Source organism: Salmo salar, chromosome 01, assembly GCF_965601325.2.
Source record: "Salmo salar chromosome 01, fSalSal1, whole genome shotgun sequence".
NCBI classification, from domain to species: domain Eukaryota; kingdom Metazoa; phylum Chordata; class Actinopteri; order Salmoniformes; family Salmonidae; genus Salmo; species Salmo salar.
The window spans coordinates 129,462,501-129,482,131 of NC_138291.1; the positions used below are offsets into that span (position 1 = coordinate 129,462,501).

Genomic DNA, 19,631 nt, shown 5'->3' on the forward strand with positions numbered 1-19,631 from the left:
TGCAACCCGCCTCACCAATTTAAAAAAGAAAGTATTATTTACCTATTTATCTGAAATCCACAACAGAAGCTAGCCAGAGGTTAGCCATTTTCACTGGCTAACGTTGGAGTTCAGCTAGCCACGGTTAGCTGTCCTCAGCTATCCATTAGCTCGAAAAGCTATCGCCAGTTTTTGTACAGCGCGACTCAGACCAGAGCATACCGGACCTATTCTCTCTCCTTTCCCCGATTTCTACCGCAGGCTCTGGACATTTACACCTGGATCTTGCAGCTAACTAGCTGCTACCTGAGTGACTATTGGCAACGTCGGTCCCGGAATTAACACACATTATTCCGGAGCTAGCCAGCTGAAGAGTTCCGTCAGCCACTCGTGGGCTTTTCCTGAGCTAGCCAGCTGAAGTGTCTCCTGGGCTACAATCACCTATCCTGACCCGTTTTACTGCCGATGCGGAGCCCCATCGGGCCTTCACGACTGGACCACCGACGTTATCTGCCCGAGGGAGTTATCCAACTGGCCCCTCCGTCGCGACGTAACCTGATCGCCCATCTGTGGCCGGCTAATCGTTAGCTGTCTTATCGGCTGCGATCTGAATAGGTCTATCGGACACTTTCTTGGGCCACTATAACTAACTATTTTGCCAACTTGGACAGGTCCCCCCTTCCACACGGAACCCCACTAACCCACAGACGGAAACGCACGAGGTGGCTAAAAACAGACCTCCCTCCATCTTCCACCAGCTTGCTACCTATGGCCCGGCTAGCTGTCTGAATCTCACTGGACCCTTTGATCACTCGGCTAAGCATGCCTCTCCTTAATGTCAATATGCAATGTCCATTGCTGTTCTGGTTAGTGTTTATTGGCTTATTTCACTGTAGAGCCTCTAGCCCTGCTCATTATACCTTATCCAACCTCTCAGTTCCTCCACCCACACATGCTATGACATCTTCTGGTTTCAATGATGTTTCTAGAGACAATATCTCTCTCATCATCACTAAATGCCTAGGTTTACCTCCTCTGTATTCACATCCCACCATACCTTTGTCTGTACATTATACCTTGAAGCTATTTTATCGCCCCCAGAAACCTGCTCCTTTTTCTCTCTATTCTGGACGTCACAGACGACCAATTCTTATAGCTTTTAGCCGTACCCTCATACTCATTCTTCTCTGCTCCTCTGGGGATGTGGAGGTGAATCCAGGCCCTGCAGGGCCTGGCTCCACTCCTACTCCCCAGGCGCTCTCTTTTGATGACTTCTGTAACCGTAATAGCCTTGGTTTCATGCATGTTAACATTAGAAGCCTCCTCCCGAAGTTTGTTTTATTCACTGCTTTAGCACACTCTGCCAACCCGGATGTCCTAGCTGTGTCTGAATCTTGGCTTAGGAAGTCCACCAAAAACTCTGAAATCTTCATCCCTAACTACAACGTTTTCAGACAAGATAGAACGACGAAAGGGGGCGGTGTTGCAATCTACTGCAGAGATAGCCTGCAGAGTTCTGTCCTGCTTTCCAGGTCTGTACCCAAACAATTTGAACTTCTACTTTTAAATATTCACCTCTCCAAAAACAAGTCTCTCACCGTCGCCGCCTGCTATAGACCCCCCTCGGCCCCTAGCTGTGCTCTGGACACCATATGTGAACTGATTGCCCCCCATCTATCTTCAGAGCTCGTGCTACTAGGTGACCTAAACTGGGACATGCTTAATAACACCCCAGCCATCCTACAATCCAAGCTTGATGCCCTCAATCTCACACAAATTTTTAATGAACCCACCAGGTACAACCCCAAAGCCGCAAACACTGGCACCCTCATAGATATCATCCTAACCAACGTGCCCTCTAATTACACCTCTGCTGTTTTCAACCAAGATCTCAGCGATCACTGCCTCATTGCCTGCACCCGTAATGGGTCAGTGGTCAAACGACCTCCACTCATTACTGTCAAACGCTCCCTGAAACATTTCAACGAGCAAGCCTTTCTAATCGACCTGGACCTGGTATCCTGGAAGGATATTGACCTCATCCCGTCAGTAGAGGATGCCTGGTTATTTTTTTTAAATGCCTTCCTCACCATCTTAAATAAGCATGCCCCTTTCAAGAAATTTAGAACCAGGAACAGATATAGCCCTTGGTTCTCCCCAGACCTGACTGCCCTTAACCAACACAAAAATATCCTGTGGCGTTCTGCATTAGCATCGAACTGCCCCCGCGATATGCAACTTTTCAGGGAAGTTAGAAACCAATACACACAGGCAGTTAGAAACGCCAAGGCTAGCTTTTTCAAACAGAAATTTGCTTCCTGCAACTCAAACTCTAAAAAGTTCTGGGACATTGTAAAGTCCATGGAGAATAAGAACACCTCCTCCCAACTGTCCACTGCACTGAGGATAGGAAACTCTGTCACCACCGATAAGCCCACTATAATTGAGAATTTCAATAAGCATTTTTCTGCGGCTGGCCATGCTTTCCACCTAACTACCCCTACTGCATTCAACAGCACTTCACCCCCCACAGCTACTTGCCCAAGCCTCCCCCATTTCTCCTTCTCCCAAATCCATTCAGCTGATGTTCTGAAAGAGCTGCAAAATCTGGACCCCTACAAATCAGCTGGGCTTGACAATCTGGACCCTTTCTTTCTAAAATTATTTGCCAAAATTATTGCAACCCCTATTACGAGCCTGTTCAACTTCTCTTTCGTGTCGTCTGAGATTCCCATAGATTGGAAAGCAGCTGCTGTCATCCCCCTCTTCAAAGGAGGTGACACTCTTGACCCAAATTGCTACAGACCTATATCCATCCTACCCTGCCTTTCTAAGGTCTTCGAAAGCCAAGTCAACAAACAGAATACCGACCATTTCGAATCCCACCGCACCCTCTCCGCTATGCAATCTGGTTTTAGAGCTGGTCATGGGTGCACCTCAGCCACACTCAAGGTCCTAAACAACATCGTAACCGCCATCGATAAGAAACAATACTGTGCTGCCGTATTCATTGACCTGGCCAAAGCTTTTGACTCTGTTAATCACCACATCCTCATCGGCAGACTCAGTAGCCTTGGTTTCTCAAACGATTGCGTCGCCTGGTTCACCAACTACTTCTCTGACAGAGTTCAGTGTGTCAAATCGGAGGGCCTGCTGTCAGGACCTCTGGCAGTCTCTATGGGGGTACCACAGGCTTCAATTCTTGGGCCAACTCTTTTCTCTGTATACATCAATGATGTCGCTCTTGCTGCTGGTGAATCTCTGATCCACCTCTACGCAGACGACACCATTCTGTATACATCTGGCCCTTCTTTGGACACTGTGTTAACAACCCTCCAGACGAGCTTCAATGCCATTCAACTCTCCTTCCGTGGTCTCCAACTGCTCCTAAACACAAGTAAAACTAAATGCATGCTCTTCAACCGATCGCTGCCTGCACATGCCCGCCTGTCCAGCATCATTTCTCTGGACGGTTCTGACTTAGAATTTGTGGACAACTACAAATACCTAGGTGTCTGGTTAGACTGTAAACTCTCCTTCCAGACTCACATCAATCATCTCCAATCCAAAGTTAAATCTAGAATTGGCTTCCTATTTCGCAACAAAGCATCCTTCACTCATGCTGCCAAACATACCCTCGTAAAACTTACCATCCTACCAATCCTCGACTTCGGCGATGTCATTTACAAAATAGCCTCCAATACCCTACTCAACAAACTGGATGCAGTCTATCACAGTGCCATCCATTTTGTCACCAAAGCCCCATATACTACCCACCACTGCGACCTGTACGCTCTCGTTGGCTGGCCTTCGCTTCATAATCGTCGCCAAACACATTGGCTCCAGGTCATCTACAAGACCCTGCTAGGTAAAGTCCCCCCTTATCTCCGCTCACTGGTCACCATAGCAGCACCCACCTGTAGCACGCGCTCCAGCAGGTATATCTCTCTGGTCACCCCTAAAGCCAACTCCTCCTTTGGTCATCTCTCCTTCCAGTTCTCTGCTGCCAATGACTGGAACGAACTACAAAAATCTCTGAAACTGGAAACACTTATCTCCCTCACTAGCTTTAAGCACCAGCTATCAGAGCAGCTTCCAGATCACTGCACCTGTACATAGCCCATCTATAATTTAGCCCAAACTACTACCTCTTCCCCTACTGTATTTATTTATTTTATTTATTTTGCTCCTTTGCACCATATTATTTATATTTTAACTTTGAACTTTCTTCAAACTACAAATCTACCATTCCAGTGTTTTACTTGCTATACTTTATTTACTTTGCCACCATGGCCTTTTTTGCCTTTACCTCCCTTATCTCACATCATTTGCTCACATTGTATATAGTCTTATTTCTTTCTACTGCATCATTGATTGTATGTTGTTTTACTCCATGTGTAACTCTGTGTTTTTGTATGTTGTCGAACTGCTTTGCTTTATCTTGGCCAGGTCGCAATTGTAAATGAGAACTTGTTCTCAACTTGCCTACCTGGTTAAATAAAGGTGAAATAAATAAATACAAATAAAAATACCACTGGCCTGACTGTCCCAGCCCCACTACTATACCACTGGCCTGACGGTCCCAGCCCCACTACCATACCACTGGCCTGACTGTCCCAGCCCCACTACCATACCACTGGCCTGACTGTCACAGCCCCAACACCATACCACTGGCCTGACTGTCCAGCTGACTGTCCCAGCCCCACTACCATACCACTGGCCTGACTGTCTCATCCCCACTACCATACCACTGGCCTGACTGTCCAGCTGACTGTCCCAGCCTCACTACCATACCACTGGCCTGACTGTCCCAGCCCCACTACCATACCACTGGCCTGACTGTCCCAGCCCCACTACCATACCACTGGCCTAACTGTCCAGCTGACTGTCCCAGCCTCACTACCATACCACTGGCCTGACTGTCCAGCTGACTGTCCCAGCCCCACTACCATACCACTGGCCTGACTGTCCAGCTGACTGTCCCAGCCTCACTACCATACCACTGGCCTGACTGTCCAGCTGACACCCCAGCCTCACTCCAATACCACTGGCCTGACTGTCCAGCTGACTGTCCCAGCCCCACTACCATACCACTGGCCTGACTGTCCAGCTGACTGCCCCAGCCCCACTACCATACCACTGGCCTGACTGTCCCAGCCCCACTACCATACCACTGGCCTGACTGTCCCAGCCCCACTACCATACCACTGGCCTAACTGTCCAGCTGACTGTCCCAGCCTCACTACCATACCACTGGCCTGACTGTCCAGCTGACTGTCCCAGCCCCACTGTCCATGCTGTCCCAGCCTCACTCCCACCACCATACCACTGGCCCAGGTTTGGAACCAGTTCAGGGAACACAACCCAACACTGGAAAACAACTACATTATTTGAGGAACCCGAACCGAAAACCAAAGAGATCTATACTGTTCCGCAGCGGCGCAACTTTGTTTGGTCGGGGGGGGCATAATTTAATTAAACATGTTTTAATCCAGTGGGATAAAAGTCCAACCAGCCTCCCCTACCTCTCTGATGGATCCGCATGGTCCTAAAGCACGCCGCTGCCTCGTTATGTACCACATTCCAATGATGAAACTGTTCCGGAACAGAACCGTTATTCTGAACGCATGGGAACCGGTTGATCAAGTTATTTTACATTCTGGAACAGAACCGTTATTCTGAACGCATGGGAACCGGTTGATCAAGTTATTTTACATTCGGGAACAGAACCGTTATTCTGAAAGCATGGGAACCGGTTGTCAGGGATTTCTTCGTCGGAGGACGATATGGCGAAATCATCATCGGAAAATGAGGACCAATATGCAGCAGAGTTGAGATGGTTCATTTTGAACTTTTAATAAATTCCAAAACGAACATACAAAATTCCAAAATGAACGCACGATACACTGACAGTCCTGTTAGGTTTACACACACTAAACACGGAACAATCTCCCACAATTAAACAGACAAACACACCCAACTAATATAGGACTTCCAATCAAAGGCAACACCACACAGCTGCCTTCAATTGGAAGTCCACCCCAATTAACCAAACATAGACATACAACTAACTAGATCAACATAGAAATACGTGAATTTCAAACAGTGCCCAAAAACCCCGGAATACTAAATCAAATGCCCTTACTACAAAATCACCACCCTGAACCACATAAAACAAATACCCTCTGCCACGTCCTGACCAAACTACAATACCAATTAACCCTTATACTGGCCAGGACGTGACACCGGTTGATCAAGTTATTTTACATTCTGGAACAGAACCGTTATTCTAAAAGCATGGGAACCGGTTGATCAAGTTATTTTACATTCTGGAACAGAACCGTTATTCTAAAAGCATGGGAACCGGTTGATCAAGTTATTTTACATTCCGGAACAGAACCGTTATTCTGAACGCATGGGAACCGGTTGATCAAGTTATTTTACATTCTGGACATTTGTTTCCAATCCCACAAAAATGGCAACAAAGCGCGAATGAAAAGCCCTCACTCTGTCGGTGTTCCAGCGTCTACCTGCCGGCTGGAAATCTTTGCCAGTGGGTGTGGACTACCTACCCCTCTGCTTTGAAGCAGGTAGCCCTCTAGGCCCATGTTACATAGGTTACTGTAGACTACTGACCATGTTACATAGGTTACTGTAGCCCTCTGACCACGTTACATAGGTTACTGTAGTCTACTGACCATGTTACATAGGTTACTGTAGCCCTCTGACCATGTTACATAGGTTACTGTAGCCCTCTGACCATGTTACATAGGTTACTGTAGCCCTCTGACCACGTTACATAGGTTACTGTAGCCTGCTGACCATGTTACATAGGTTACTGTAGCCCTCTGACCACGTTACATAGGTTACTGTAGCCTACTGACCACGTTACATAGGTTACTGTAGCCTACTGACCACGTTACATAGGTTACTGTAGTCTACTGACCACGTTACATAGATTACTGTAGCCCTATGACCATGTTATATAGGTTACTGTAGCCTGCTGACCACGTTACATAGGTTACTGTAGCCTGCTGACCATGTTACATAGGTTACTGTAGTCTACTGACCACGTTACATAGGTTACTGTAGCCCTCTGACCATGTTACATAGGTTACTGTAGCCCTCTGACTACGTTACATAGGTTACTGTAGCCCTCTGACCATGTTACATAGGTTACTGTAGCCCTCTGACCACGTTACATAGGTTACTGTAGCCTGCTGACCATGTTACATAGGTTACTGTAGCCTACTGACCACGTTACATAGGTTACTGTAGCCCTCTGACCACGTTACATAGGTTACTGTAGCCTACTGACCACGTTACATAGGTTACTGTAGTCTACTGACCACGTTACATAGGTTACTGTAGCCCTCTGACCATGTTACATAGGTTACTGTAGCCTGCTGACCACGTTACATAGGTTACTGTAGCCTGCTGACCATGTTACATAGGTTACTGTAGTCTACTGACCACGTTACATAGGTTACTGTAGCCCTCTGACCATGTTACATAGGTTACTGTAGCCCTCTGACCACGTTACATAGGTTACTGTAGCCTGCTGACCATGTTACATAGGTTACTGTAGCCTACTGACCACGTTACATAGGTTACTGTAGCCCTCTGACCACGTTACATAGGTTATTGTAGCCTGCTGACCACGTTACATAGGTTACTGTAGCCTGCTGACCACGTTACATAGGTTACTGTAGTCTACTGACCATGTTACATAGGTTATTGTAGCCTGCTGACCATGTTACATAGGTTACTGTAGCCCTCTGACCACGTTACATAGGTTAATGTAGTCTACTAACCATGTTACATAGGTTACTGTAGCCTGCTGACCACGTTAACTAGGTTACTGTAGACTATCCTGTCCTGATCTGATCTGGTCCTGTCCTGGTCTGATCTGCTCCTGTCCTGATCTGATCTAGTCCTGTCCTGGTCTGATCTAGTCCTGTCCTGATCTGATCTAGTCCTGTCCTGGTCTGATCTAGTCCTGTCCTGGTCTGATCTGGTCCTGTCCTGGTCTGATCTAGTCCTGTCCTGGTCTGATCTGCTCCTGTCCTGGTCTGATCTAGTCCTGTCCTGGTCTGATCTGGTCCTGTCCTGGTCTGATCTGGTCCTGTCCTGGTCTGATCTATTCCTGTCCTGGTCTGATCTAGTCCTGTCCTGGTCTGTTCTGGTCCTGTCCTGGTCTGATCTAGTCCTGTCCTGGTGTGACAGTCCTGTTCCTGGTGTGAGTAGGACAGAGAGGGTAGAGTAGGTGTCCTGGTGTGATTAGGACAGAGAGGGTAGAGTAGGTTTCCTGGTGTGATTAGGACAGAGAGGGTAGAGTAGGTTTCCTGGTGTTATTAGGACAGAGAGGGTAGAGGAGGTTTCCTGGTGTGATTAGGACAGAGAGGGTAGAGTTGGTTTCCTGGTGTGATTAGGACAGAGAGGGTAGAGTAGGTTTCCTGGTGTGATTAGGACAGAGAGGGTAGAGTAGGTTTCCTGGTGTGATTAGGACAGAGAGGGTAGAGTAGGTTTTCTGGTGTGATTAGGACAGAGAGGGTAGAGTAGGTTTTCTGGTGTGATTAGGACAGAGAGGGTGGAGTGAGAGATGGGGCTGGCAGAAGAGAGGGAGAGAGGGGGGTGGCAGGAGAGAGGGAGAGAGAGGGGTGAGGGTGGCAGGAGAGGGGGGAGGGAGAGGGGGGAGAGAGAGGGGGGAGATAGAGGGGGGAGGGTAATACATGAATGGACATTCTTGTGAGGAATGTCACCAGATGAGGTCTGTCAAGTTTTGTTGTGTGTTTCTGCAGTTAGAGAGGAGGGGGAGAGGCGATGGGAGGAAGGGGAGGAGAGGGAGAGGCGATGGGAGGAGGGGGAGGGGGGGGAGAGGGAGAGGTGATGGGAAGAGGGGGAGGAGAGAGAGAGGTGATGGGAGGAGGGGGAGGAGAGGGAGAGGCGATAGGCGATAGGAGGAGGGGAAGGAGAAGGAGAGGCGATGGGAGGAGGGGGAGGAGAGGGAGAGGTGATGGGAGGAGGGGGAGGAGAGGGAGAGGCGATGGGAGGAGGGGGAGGAGAGGGAGAGGCGATGGGAGGAGGGGTGAGGTTGGGGAACGGGGAGGAGGGGGGAGGAGGGGGAGGGTTGCTGTAGATCAGCAGGGGGGTCGATGAACTCTGCTTTATCGCTGGTGGAATGCTGTTCTCCCCTCGCTGGATGGTAGCTGGCTGGTCGATGTGCACTTGCTCTAGTTTCTATGTTTTAACCCCTCCGTTCCTCTGCGTTTTAACCTCTGCGTTTTAACCCCTCCGTTCCTCTGCCTCATCTCTCTCTAACGTCCATTAACACTCTGCAACGGGACTCTCCTGGACGGCTAACTCTACAAACCTACTCATCATAGCTGCAACATTGGTTTCTAACTTTAGAATGGGTGTTGCTTTCGCTGCTTAAACCATGGCTTCGTATTCAGTGACTAAACAAGCGTAGTGTGAGTAACTCAGTAGCCCTGTGGCGGATGGGTCCGGTCAGCTGTGTGTCCCGTGGCAGAGCAGAGCAGGGGACAGGACAGTGGAACAGGCCTCCAGGCTTCTATTGATCTGCTAAAACAGCCTGTCTGCTCTGGGGACACTCCTACTGGACCTGCTTTCAGGGGTTACAGCATGGCTGGTCCAGTTAGGACAGCAGAGAGAGAGAGGGGACTGGACTAGAGGACTGTAGGGAGAAAGAGGACTGGACTAGAGGACTGCCTAACTAGCTGGAGAGAGGGGACTGGACTAGAGGACTGTAGGGAGAGAGAGGACTGGACTAGAGGACTGTAGGGAGAGAGAGGACTGGACTAGAGGAATGTATGGGGAGGGGACTGTCTAACTCATCTGTTACACTAGGGAGAGAGAGGACTGGACTAGAGGACTGTCTAACTAACTGGAGAGAGAGGACTGGACTAGAGGACTGTAGGGAGAGAGAGGACTGGGCTAGAGGACTGTAGGGAGAGAGAGGACTGGACTAGAGGACTGTCTAACTGGAGAGAGGACTGGACTAGAGGACTGGACTAGAGGACTGGACTAGAGGACTGTCTAACTATCTGGAGAGAGAGGACTGGACTAGAGGACTGGACTAGAGGAATGTCTAACTATCTGGAGAGAGGACTGGACTAGAGGACTGTCTAACTGGAGAGAGAGGACTGGACTAGAGGACTGGACTAGAGGACTGTCTAACTATCTGGAGAGAGAGGACTGGACTAGAGGACTGGACTAGAGGACTGGACTAGAGGACTGTCTAACTATCTGGAGAGAGGGGACTGGACTAGAGGACTGTCTAACTATCTGGAGAGAGGACTGGAATAGAGGACTGTAGGGAGAGAGAGGACTGGACTAGAGGACTGGACTAGAGGACTGTCTAACTATCTGGAGAGAGAGGGGACTGTGAGCTGTGGACTGTCTAACTATCTGGTTGCTGTTATGTCAGGTGAGGATGCGATGACAGGCGACACGGATAAGTACCTGGGACCCCAGGACCTGAGAGAGCTGGGAGACGACTCCCTGCCCCAGGAGGGTTACATGGGCTTTAGCATCGGAGCACGCAGCGCCAGGTACCATACCCTCTGCCCTCTACCCTCTACCCACTACCTTCTACCCACTACCCTCTACCCTCTACCCTCTACCCTCTACCCACTACTCTCTACCCTCTACCCTCTACCCACTACCCTCTACCCTCTACCCTCTACCCACTACCCTCTACCCACTACCCTCTACCCACTACCCACTACCCTCTACCCTCTACCCACTACCCTCTACCCACTACCCTCTACCCTCTACCCACTACCCTCTACCCTCTACCCACTACCCTCTACCCACTACCCTCTACCCACTACCCTCTACCCACTACCCACTACCCTCTACCCACTACCCACTACCCTCTACCCACTACCCACTACCCTCTACCCTCTACCCACTACCCTCTACCCACTACCCACTACCCTCTACCCTCTACCCACTACCCTCTACCCACTACCTACTACCCTGTACCTTCTGCCCTCTACCCACTACCCTCTACCCTCTACCCACTACCCACTACCCTCTACCCTCTACCCACTACCCTCTACCCTCTACCCACTACCCTCTACCCTCTACCCTCTACCCACTACCCTCTACCCACTACCCTCTACCCACTACCCTCTACCCACTACCCTCTACCCTCTACCCACTACCCACTACCCTCTACCCACTACCCTCTACCCACTACCCTCTACCCTCTACCCACTACCCACTACCCTCTACCCACTACCCTCTACCCACTACCCTCTACCCTCTACCCACTACCCTCTACCCTCTACCCACTACCCTCTACCCACTACCCTCTACCCTCTACCCACTACCCTCTACCCACTACCCACTACCCTCTACCCATCCAAATTGATCATGTGATACAGGATAGTACAGTGTACATGGCTTCCCAGACAACCCTAACCCTATCACAATCAAAACGGATTTCTTAGTATGAGCAGGGCAGAAATCACTTATCTGATAACGTTCATGTGAATTGTGTTTGTGTTCAGGAGGAAATAGGATCTAGTCGTACTGTAATAGTGTGACAGTACTAACCTCAGCCACTTCAACACTACTGTGTTGGCTGCAGAGCTCTGGTCAGTGTGTTTGTGGTATGAGTAGAATGACTTATGTTCTGCCTCTGGTTCAATAACAGGAAGGATCAGTAACCCCAGTTATCCCTTCCAGTTGAAAGGAAGGTTCAGCAACCCCAGTTATCCATTCCAGTTGAAAGGAAGGTTCAGTAACCCCAGTTATCCCTTCCAGTTGAAAGGAAGGTTCAGTAACCCCAGTTTCAGAGAGTGTCAGTGTTTAACATCGGTGTTTAATGTCAGTGTTTAACACAACTCAGAGCATCAGACCCAGGCCCATTACAACCACACTGCATTTCTGCTTTGTCCTCTCACATTTGTTGCTTTCAATATCTTCTGTTTTGTACTTTCCCCCCCCCCCCCCACTTCAAACTCGTACCTCGTTCCATAGCCCTAAGGTCTGCAGGTAAGATGGGATTACATGTTTCCAGATGTCAAACTTTACTTCCTAGATCCCCAGCCAACCACCACAACTACATTAACCACTGTGTTGTGATTTCTCATTGATTTGTTGTACTCCATCTTACTGAGTGGACAGTTTGCTCATGATGCTTCTAAAATGTCCTTTCATTTTTACTTCCAGTGAGTTGTGATGTATCAGTATTGTCTCTGTTGGATGTAGTCTTTCTGGAGTCATGCTGCCTCTGCTTGGGTCAGTCTGTATCAGTATTGTTTCTGTTGGATGTAGTCTTTCTGGAGTCATGCTGCCTCTGCTTGGTTCAGTCTGTATCAGTATTGTCTCTGTTGGATGTAGTCTGTCTGGAGTCATGCTGCCTCTGCTTGGTTCAGTCTGTATCAGTATTGTTTCTGTTGGATGTAGTCTTTCTGGGGTCATGCTGCCTCTGCTTGGTTTAGTCTGTATCAGTTGAGATGCTGCATCCCTTTGGTTTGGACTGATTCTTTATCTAGCTTGAAGGGATCTGTGTTAATGTGACCACCTCTACCAAGGTAGAGGCCGTGGCATATAGATGTACAGTATCTTCAGACAGTATTCACACCCTTTGACTGTTTCCACATGTTGTTTTGTTACAGCCTGAATTTAAAATGGATTACGTTAAGTTTTTGTGTCGTCGGCGAATGGGTAAACCGCCTCTACCATCCGTTCATACACAGACGCATACAAAGCTCTCCTTCACCCTTATTTGGCAAATCTGACCATAATTCTATCCTCCAGATTCCTGCTTATCAGCAAAAACTAAAGCAGGAAGTACCAGTGACTCACTCAATACGGAAGTGGTCAGATGACACGGATGCTAAGCTACAGGACTGTTTTGACTGGAATATATTCCGGGATTCATCCAATGGCATTGAGGAGTATACCACCTCAGTCACCGGCTTCATCAATAAGTGAATCGACGACGTCGTCCCCACAGTGACCATACGTACATATCCCAACCAGAAGCCAGGGATTACAGGTAACAATCCACACCGAGCTAAAGGCTAGAGCTGCCGTTTTCAAGCAGCAGGACACTAATCCGGACGCTTATAAGAAATCACGCTGTGCCCTCAGACGAACCATCAAACAGGCAAAGCGTCAATACAGGATTAAGATTGAATCCTACTACATTGGCTCTGACGCTCGTCGGATGTGGCAGGGCTTGAAAACTATTACGGACTACAAAGGGAAACCCAGCCGCGAGCTGCCAAGTGACGCGAGCCTACCAGATGAGCTAACTGCCTTTTATGCTTGCTTCGCGGCAAGCAACACTGATGCATGCATGACAGCACCAGCTGTTCCGGACGACCGTGTGATCACACTCTCCGTAACCGATGTGAGCAAGACCTTTAAATAGGTCAACATTCTCAAGGCCGCTGGGACAGAAGGATTACCAGGACATGTACTCAAAGCATGCGTTGACCAACTGGCAAGTTTTTTCCCTGACCGAGTCTGTAATACCGACATGTTTCAAGAACACCACCATAGTCCCTGTGCCCAAGGAAGCGAAGGTAACCTGCATAAATGACTACCGCGCCGTAGCACTCATGTCGGTAGCCATGAAGTGCTTTGAAAGGCCGGTCATGGCTCACATCAACACCATCATCCCGGAAACCCTGGACCCACTCCAATTCGCATACCGGCCCAACAGATCCACAGATGATGCAATCTCTATTGCACTCCACACTGCCCTTTCACACCTGGACAAAAGGAATACCTATGTGAGAATGCTGTTCATTGACTACAGCTCAGCGTTCAACACCATAGTGCCCTCAAAGCTCATCACTAAGCTAGGGGCCCTGGCACTAAACACCTCCCTCTGCAACTGGATCCTGGACTTCCTGACGGGCCGCCCCCGGTGGTAAGGGTAGGCAACAACGCATCTGTCATGCTGATCCTCAACACAGGGGCCCCTCAGGGGTGCGTGCTTAGTCCCCTCCTGTACTCCCTGTTCCTCCACAACAGCTTGGCCAGGTACGACTCCAACATCGTCATTAAGTTTGCTGACAACACAACAGTGGTAGACCTGATCACTGACAATGATGAGACAGCCTATAGAGAGGAGGTCAGAGACCTGGCAATGTGGTGCCAAGACAACAACCTCTCCCTCAATGTGAGCAGGACAAAGGAGCTGATCGTGGACTACAGGAAAAGGAGGGCTGAACAGGCCCCTATTAACATCAACGGGGCTGAAGTGGAGCGGGTCGAGAGCTTCAAGTTCCTTGGTGTCCTCATCACCAACGAACTATCATGGTCCAAACACACCAAGACAGTTGTGAAAAGGGCACGACAACACCTTTTCCCCCTCAGGAGTCTGAAAAGATTTGTCATGGGTCCTCAGATCCTCAAAAAGGTCTACAGCTGCACCATCGAGAGCATCCTGACCGGTTGCATCACCGCCTGGTATGGCAATGGCTCGGTATCCGACTGTAAGGCGTTACAGAGGGTAGTGTGTATGGCCCAGTATTCCAGTACTTCCTGCCATCCAGGACCTATTTATACTAGGCGGTGTCAGAGGAAGGCTAGTTGACTGCCGTGGCTAGCTAAACAGCTACCTAGCTAGCTAGTTGACTGCCGTGGCTAGCTAGTTGACTGCCGTGGCTAGCTAAACAGCTACCTAGTTGACTGCCGTGGATAGCTAAACCGCTACCTAGCTAGCTAGTTGACTGCGTTGGATAGCTAAACCGCTACCTAGCTAGCTAGTTGACTTCTGTGGCTAGCTAAACAGCTACCTAGCTAGCTAGTTGACTACCGTGGCTAGCTAAACAGCTACCTAGCTAGCTAGTTGACTGCCGTGGCTAGCTAAACAGCTACCTAGCTGGCTAGTTGACTGCCGTGGCTAGCTAAACAGCTACCTAGCTAGCTAGTTGACTGCCGTGACAAGCTAAACAGCTACCTAGCTAGCTAGTTGACTGCCGTGGCTAGCTAAACAGCTACCTTGCTAGCTAGTTGACTGCCGTGGCTAGCTAGTTGACTGCCGTAGCTAGCTAAACAGCTACCTAGTTGACTGCCGTGGATAGCTAAACCGCTACTTAGCTAGCTAGTTGACTGCCGTGGATAGCTAAACCGCTACCTAGCTAGCTAGTTGACTGCCGTGGCTAGCTAGTTGACTTTTGTGGCTAGCTAAACAGCTACCTAGCTAGCTAGTTGACTGCCGTGGCTAGCTAAACAGCTACCTAGTTGACCGCCGTGGATAGCTAAACAGCTACCTAGCTAGCTAGTTGACTGCAGTGGCTAGCTAAACAGCTACCGAGCTAGCTAGTTGACTGCCGTGGCTAGCTAAACAGCTACCTAGCTGGCTAGTTGACTGCTGTGGCTAGCTAAACAGCTACCTAGCTAGCTAGTTGACTGCCGTGGCTAGCTAGTTGACTGCCGTGGCTAGCTAAACAGCTACCTAGTTGACTGCCGTGGATAGCTAAACCGCTACCTAGCTAGCTAGTTGACTGCCGTGGATAGCTAAACCGCTACCTAGCTAGCTAGTTGACTGCTGTGGCTAGCTAAACAGCTACCTAGCTAGCTAGTTGACTGCCGTGGCTAGCTAAACAGCTACCTAGCTAGCTAGTTGACTGCCGTGGCTAGCTAAACAGCTACCTAGCTAGCTAGTTGACTGCCGTGGCTAGCTAGTTGACTGCCGTGGCTAGCTAAACAGCTACCTAGTTGACTGCCGTGGATAGCTAAACCGCTACCTAGCTAGCTAGTTGACTGCCTTGGATAGCTAAACCGCTACCTAGCTAGCTAGTTGACTTTTGTGGCTAGCTAAACAGCTACCTAGCTAGCTAGTTGACTGCCGTGGCTAGCTAAACAGCTGCCTAGTTGACCGCCGTGGATAGCTAAACAGCTACCTAGCTAGCTAGTTGACTGCAGTGGCTAGCTAAACAGCTACCGAGCTAGCTAGTTGACTGCCGTGGCTAGCTAAACAGCTACCTAGCTGGCTAGTTGACTGCTGTGGCTAGCTAAACAGCTACCTAGCTAGCTAGTTGACTGCCGTGGCTAGCTAGTTGACTGCCGTGGCTAGCTAAACAGCTACCTAGTTGACTGCCGTGGATAGCTAAACCGCTACCTAGCTAGCTAGTTGACTGCCGTGGATAGCTAAACCGCTACCTAGCTAGCTAGTTGACTGCTGTGGCTAGCTAAACAGCTACCGAGCTAGCTAGTTGACTGCCGTGGCTAGCTAAACAGCTACCTAGCTGGCTAGTTGACTGCTGTGGCTAGCTAAACAGCTACCTAGCTAGCTAGTTGACTGCCGTGGCTAGCTAGTTGACTGCCGTGGCTAGCTAAACAGCTACCTAGTTGACTGCCGTGGATAGCTAAACCGCTACCTAGCTAGCTAGTTGACTGCCGTGGATAGCTAAACCGCTACCTAGCTAGCTAGTTGACTGCTGTGGCTAGCTAAACAGCTACCTAGCTAGCTAGTTGACTGCCGTGGCTAGCTAAACAGCTACCTAGCTAGCTAGTTGACTGCCATGGCTAGCTAAACAGCTACCTAGCTAGCTAGTTGACTGCCGTGGCTAGACAAAAAGGACTCGTTTTGAAAGTTGGATTATTTTATCCTTTGAGGCTTTAAAAGTGTTTTACTGTTAATTTTGAGCATTGAAGTAGGGCTGGCAGTAGAGATGGCAGTAGGGATGGCAGTAGAGATGGCAGCAGGGCTGGCAGTAGAGATGGCAGTAAGGCTGGCAGTAACGCTGGCAGTAGCGATGGTAGTAGGGCTGGCAGTAGGGCTGGCAGTAGGGATGGCAGTAAGGCTGGCAGTAGAGATGGCAGTAGGGATGGCAGTAGGGCTGGCAGTAGGGATGGCAGTAAGGCTGGCAGTAGGGATGGCAGTAGAGATGGCCCCGTGTGGCTCAGTTGGTAGAGCATGGTGTTTGCAGCGCCAGGGTTGTGGGTTCGATTCCCACGGGGGACCAGTACGGAAGAAAATGTATGCATTCACTACTGTAAGTCGCTCTGGATAAGAGCGTCTGCTAAATGACTAAAATGGCCAGTGGCTAGTACTGTTCAGACCGGCATTGTAGAACATTTATCTAACTAGACCACTGGCTAGTGACATTTTTGTCTTTTCAACTATCCCATAACCCAGATGCTGTACCCGGGTTAGTACTAGCCGTCTACTAGCCCAGCTGGACAGTGCCCAAAATCCTTAAATTCTACGTTAGCGCTGTCCATGTAAAACAGGCGTTGGTCCCAGTCCCTTTATCTAACGCTAGTTATCAGACATAGCTCATACATCATTATTGTGTTTTTTACCTGAGTTTGCTACTTCATTCAAACCCCCTTTCTTCATCTAGAATGCTATACACACCATAGACCTGCTGTATGTTGTTTTACACACCATCACATACCATACATCTATAATCCCCATACCTCTACCATAAATCTATAATCCCCATACCTCTACCATACATCTATAATCCCATACCTCTACCATACATCTATAATCCCCATACCTCTACCATAAATCTATAATCCCCATACCTCTACCATACATCTATAATCCCCATTGATCTACCATACATCTATAATCCCCATACCTCTACCATACATCTATAATCCCATACCTCTACCCTACATCTGGAATCCCATACCTCTACCATACATCTATAATCCCATACCTCTACCATACATCTGTAATCCCATACCTCTACCATACATCTATAAACCCATACCTCTACCATACATCTATAATCCCCATACCTCTACAATACATCTATAATCCCCATACCTCTACCATACATCTATAATCCCATACCTCTACCATATATCTATAATCCCCATACCTCTACCATACATCTATAATCCCCATACCTCTACCATACATCAATAATCCCCATACCTCTACCATACATCAATAATCCCCATACCTCTACCATACATCTATAATCCCCATACCTCTACCATACATCTATAATCCCCATACCTATACCATACATCTATGATCCCCATACCTCTACCATACATCTATGATCCCCATACCTCTACCATACATCTATAATCCCCATACCTCTACCATACATCTATAATCCCCATTGCTCTACCATACATCTATAATCCCCATACCTCTACCATACATCTATAATCCCATACCTCTACCATACATCTGGAATCCCATACCTCTACCATACATCTGTAATCCCATACCTCTACCATAAATCTATAATTCCATACCTCTACCATACATCTATAATCCCCATACTTCTACCATACATCTATAATCCCCATACCTCTACCATACATCTATAATCCCATACCTCTACCATATATCTATATTCCCCATACCTCTACCATACATCTATAATCCCCATACCTCTACCATACATCAATAATCCCCATACCTCTACCATACATCAATAATCCCCATACCTCTACCATACATCTATAATCCCCATACCTCTACCATACATCTATAATCCCATACCTCTGATGTTCAGTCAGTGGTTCATCCTGTGCTGTGGGTTATATTTATATTGTATAGAGGTTAGCTGCATGTTGTAATGAGTTGTCTTTCTGTTCACCACACCCTCTCATCACCCCCCTGCCTGCCTGCCCCGCCACCCCCCTGCCTGTTGTTGCTGTGGTAACTTGGTACTGCTGTAAACAACAGTCTGCGGTCCTTCAGTTCGGATAGGTCCAACACCCTGAACAGGACCTCTTACACCAGAGACAGCGTGATGATCGAAGAGATACTGGCTCCTACCAAGGATATGGTACGACCTGTCTGTCTGTCTGTCTGTCTGTCTGTCTGTCTGTCTGTCTGTCTGTCTGTCTGTCTGTCTGTCTGTCTGTCTGTCTGTCTGTCTGTCTGTCTGTCTGTCTGTCTGTCTGTCTGTCTGTCTGTCTGTCGGCCTGACGGCCTGACGGTCTGTCTGTCGGCCTGACGGCCTGACGGTCTGTCTGTCTCCTTCAGAACCTGGTGGTGGCCAGCAGAGACTGTAACTCTGACTCTCTGAGACACTACAGCTGGACTGCTGACACCTTGGACAACATCAACATGGTCTCCAGCCCCATACACTCTGGGTAAGATACAGACAGACTCTATATCTACAGTAGAACAGTCCTATAGACTCTGGGTCAGATACAGACTCTACAGTAGAACAGCCCTATAGACTCTGGGTCAGATACAGACTCTACAGTAGAACAGCCCTATAGACTCTGGGTCAGATACAGACTCTACAGTAGAACAGTCCTATAGACTATGGGTCAGATACAGACTCTACAGTAGAACAGTCCTATAGACTATGGGTCAGATACAGACTCTACAGTAGAACAGCCCTATAGACTCTGGGTCAGATACAGACTCTACAGTAGAACAGTCCTATAGACTCTGGGTCAGATACAGACTCTACAGTAGAACAGTCCTATAGACTCTGGGTCAGATACAGACTCTACAGTAGAACAGTCCTATAGACTCTGGGTCAGATACAGACTCTACAGTATAACTGTCCTATAGACTCTACAGTAGAACAGTCTTATAGACTCTACAGTATGGAACTGCTTCATCAATTTATTTAATTAATCTATATGTTGGTGAATGGAAGGTCGTGATTCCTTGGTATCTCTCCATCTCTCTCTCTCTCTCTCTCTGTCTCTCTCTCTCT

General features: G+C 48.5%; 1 protein-coding gene across 7 annotated transcripts in view; it reads left to right on the forward strand.

Annotated features, from left to right (window-relative positions):
• LOC106584643 (ankyrin-3) overlaps positions 1-19,631 on the forward strand; it is a 112,037-nt gene that overhangs the window by 17,661 nt on the left and 74,745 nt on the right. For 5 of the 7 annotated variants that reach the window (XM_082978797.1, XM_082978799.1, XM_082978800.1 and 2 more), the window contains 3 exons: positions 10,430-10,553; positions 18,638-18,740; positions 18,941-19,050. In XM_082978797.1, the coding sequence (XP_082834923.1) occupies positions 10,430-10,553; positions 18,638-18,740; positions 18,941-19,050 (337 nt within the window). Of the gene's footprint in view, positions 1-10,429; positions 10,554-11,995; positions 12,007-18,637; positions 18,741-18,940; positions 19,051-19,631 lie in introns of those variants that run through there. The other 2 variants (XM_082978798.1, XM_082978802.1) reach the window with 2 other exon arrangements.